Raw genomic sequence first — 1,722 nt, 5'->3', positions numbered from 1 at the left:
TGCTAAGGTTGTTCCAAGGACACAGAAGCAAAGATAGACAGCCCTGAACTATACTAGCTAGTCTAGCAGCAGCTTGTTTTCTCAGACGCTTAACCACTCTGTCCCACACCTTCTACCTTTTATCTGCTTTTTCTCTGGCTCACATCCACCAAAGATCATCTTCTGTGTCTATACAAGCTTGCTTTCTTCGAGTCTGAAAAAACTGAAAGGAGACACTTGGGTTTTTCCAGTTACTCTGACACTGTACTGGAACTAATGGGGATACTGTTAGAGATTCACATAACTCACAGAAAACTAAACTCCCGACTGACCAAGACTCAGTCTAAACTACAAAGAACTGTCCTCTTAACATGTAAGCCTTTTGCCACAAAGCTATGTCCAACTTCCACTCATTTGTCTTTATCACTATCTTAACCTAATCCAGAGTTGGGTGGAACAAGAGCTGATGCCTGAAAAGAAGGCTACACAGTAAAATTGTATCAGGAATCAGTGATGGAGAGACTGGAATTAGGAAGAGTAACTCTTAGGGTTTGTCTTGTGCACTCTCGATGAGGAAAAAAAAAATCTCTTTTCCAGATGCTGTCCAATAAGGAAGAACCTGTGACCACCATTTATCCCTCAGTGCAGCTTTCTGAGAAGGTAAATCCTGTGTGGCCTTTTAATCTCTCCTCTCCCATGTGTTCTACCCACTTGCTGTGTCCCATCCATCACTATTTACTTAAAAGCACAAGTCTCTTCAAGCCAATGAGAAAGTTGTTCACAGCATCCTAAGTACTGGATTATGTGAGACACTAGTACTGACAGTCTACAGCAGTCTCTTGACTCTATGTGGAGATGAGAAAGAGCTATGGCTGAACGAGAAACACATACTACATCCTGGATGTTGCTTGAGGTCTAAAAATCAAAACCAATTTCAAACACCCTTATTCTTTTCTACTCATCTCTTCCGAACTAAGAAGTACCCTGGGACTCCCAAATGAGTTTGCTGGGGTAAAGGACTCATCAAAAGAAATGGCCTTTCTACCTCACATATACCCAGGCACAGGAGAAATCTTAGACATCACCCTGTGCCGTCTTTTCTAACTCTCCTTGTACCTACATTCCCCAGCTGCACCTTTTGGCTAACATGTCTTCATATTGCCTTCTCTTACACAGATGGGGAAAGCCAACATGATGGATGAAAGACCACCCAAGACTTTGGGTAATGAAACTCTTGTCTAGGTGAGCAGGCAGTTACAACCAATGTGAGGGCAGGGGTCCCAAAGACCTAGGCCTTCTCTGGCTACCCCCTTAGTGGAACATTGCAAATCACTGCATTCCAATATACAAGCAGAGCAAGAAACCTTCTGTTGCTGGGCATTCCTTTTACCCATGTGGGCTTATGAACACTCCCTAACTCATCAAATCCTTTCAAAAAACTTTTTCACTTCACAGGGCATACAAAAATTGATTTTTTTTACACAAAGGATGAAATCATGAAGGTTGTTCATGTTTATAGAAGACTGAAGATAGCCGGGTGCACACCTTTAGTCCCAGCACTTGGGAGGCAGAGGCAGGTGGATTTCTGAGTTTGAGGCCAGCCTGGTCTACAGAGTGAGTTCCAGGACAGCCAGGGCTAGACAGAGAAACCCTGTCTTGAAAAACCAAAAAGAAGGAGAAAGAAGATGAAAGAAGAAGAAGAAGGAGAAGGAGAAGGAGAAGGAGAGGAGAAGGAGGAGGAGG

General features: G+C 43.3%; 2 protein-coding genes across 3 annotated transcripts in view; one reads left to right on the top strand and one right to left on the bottom strand.

Moving 5' to 3' along the window:
* The window catches only part of LOC116103577 (SLAM family member 5-like), a 204,889-nt gene that overhangs the window by 120,140 nt on the left and 83,027 nt on the right, over positions 1 to 1,722 (bottom strand). The gene's annotated exons all lie outside the window — the stretch shown is intronic.
* Positions 1 to 1,722, top strand: part of LOC116069390 (SLAM family member 5-like) — an 18,479-nt gene that overhangs the window by 15,785 nt on the left and 972 nt on the right. The window contains exons 5-6 of the mRNA XM_031339971.1: positions 577 to 639; positions 1,156 to 1,221. Of these exons, the coding sequence (XP_031195831.1) occupies positions 577 to 639; positions 1,156 to 1,221 (129 nt within the window). The remainder of the gene's footprint in view (positions 1 to 576; positions 640 to 1,155; positions 1,222 to 1,722) is intronic.

This window comes from Mastomys coucha, unplaced genomic scaffold, assembly GCF_008632895.1.
Source record: "Mastomys coucha isolate ucsf_1 unplaced genomic scaffold, UCSF_Mcou_1 pScaffold1, whole genome shotgun sequence".
Lineage (NCBI taxonomy): Eukaryota > Metazoa > Chordata > Mammalia > Rodentia > Muridae > Mastomys > Mastomys coucha.
This window is presented reverse-complemented; position numbering and strand designations above follow the sequence as displayed.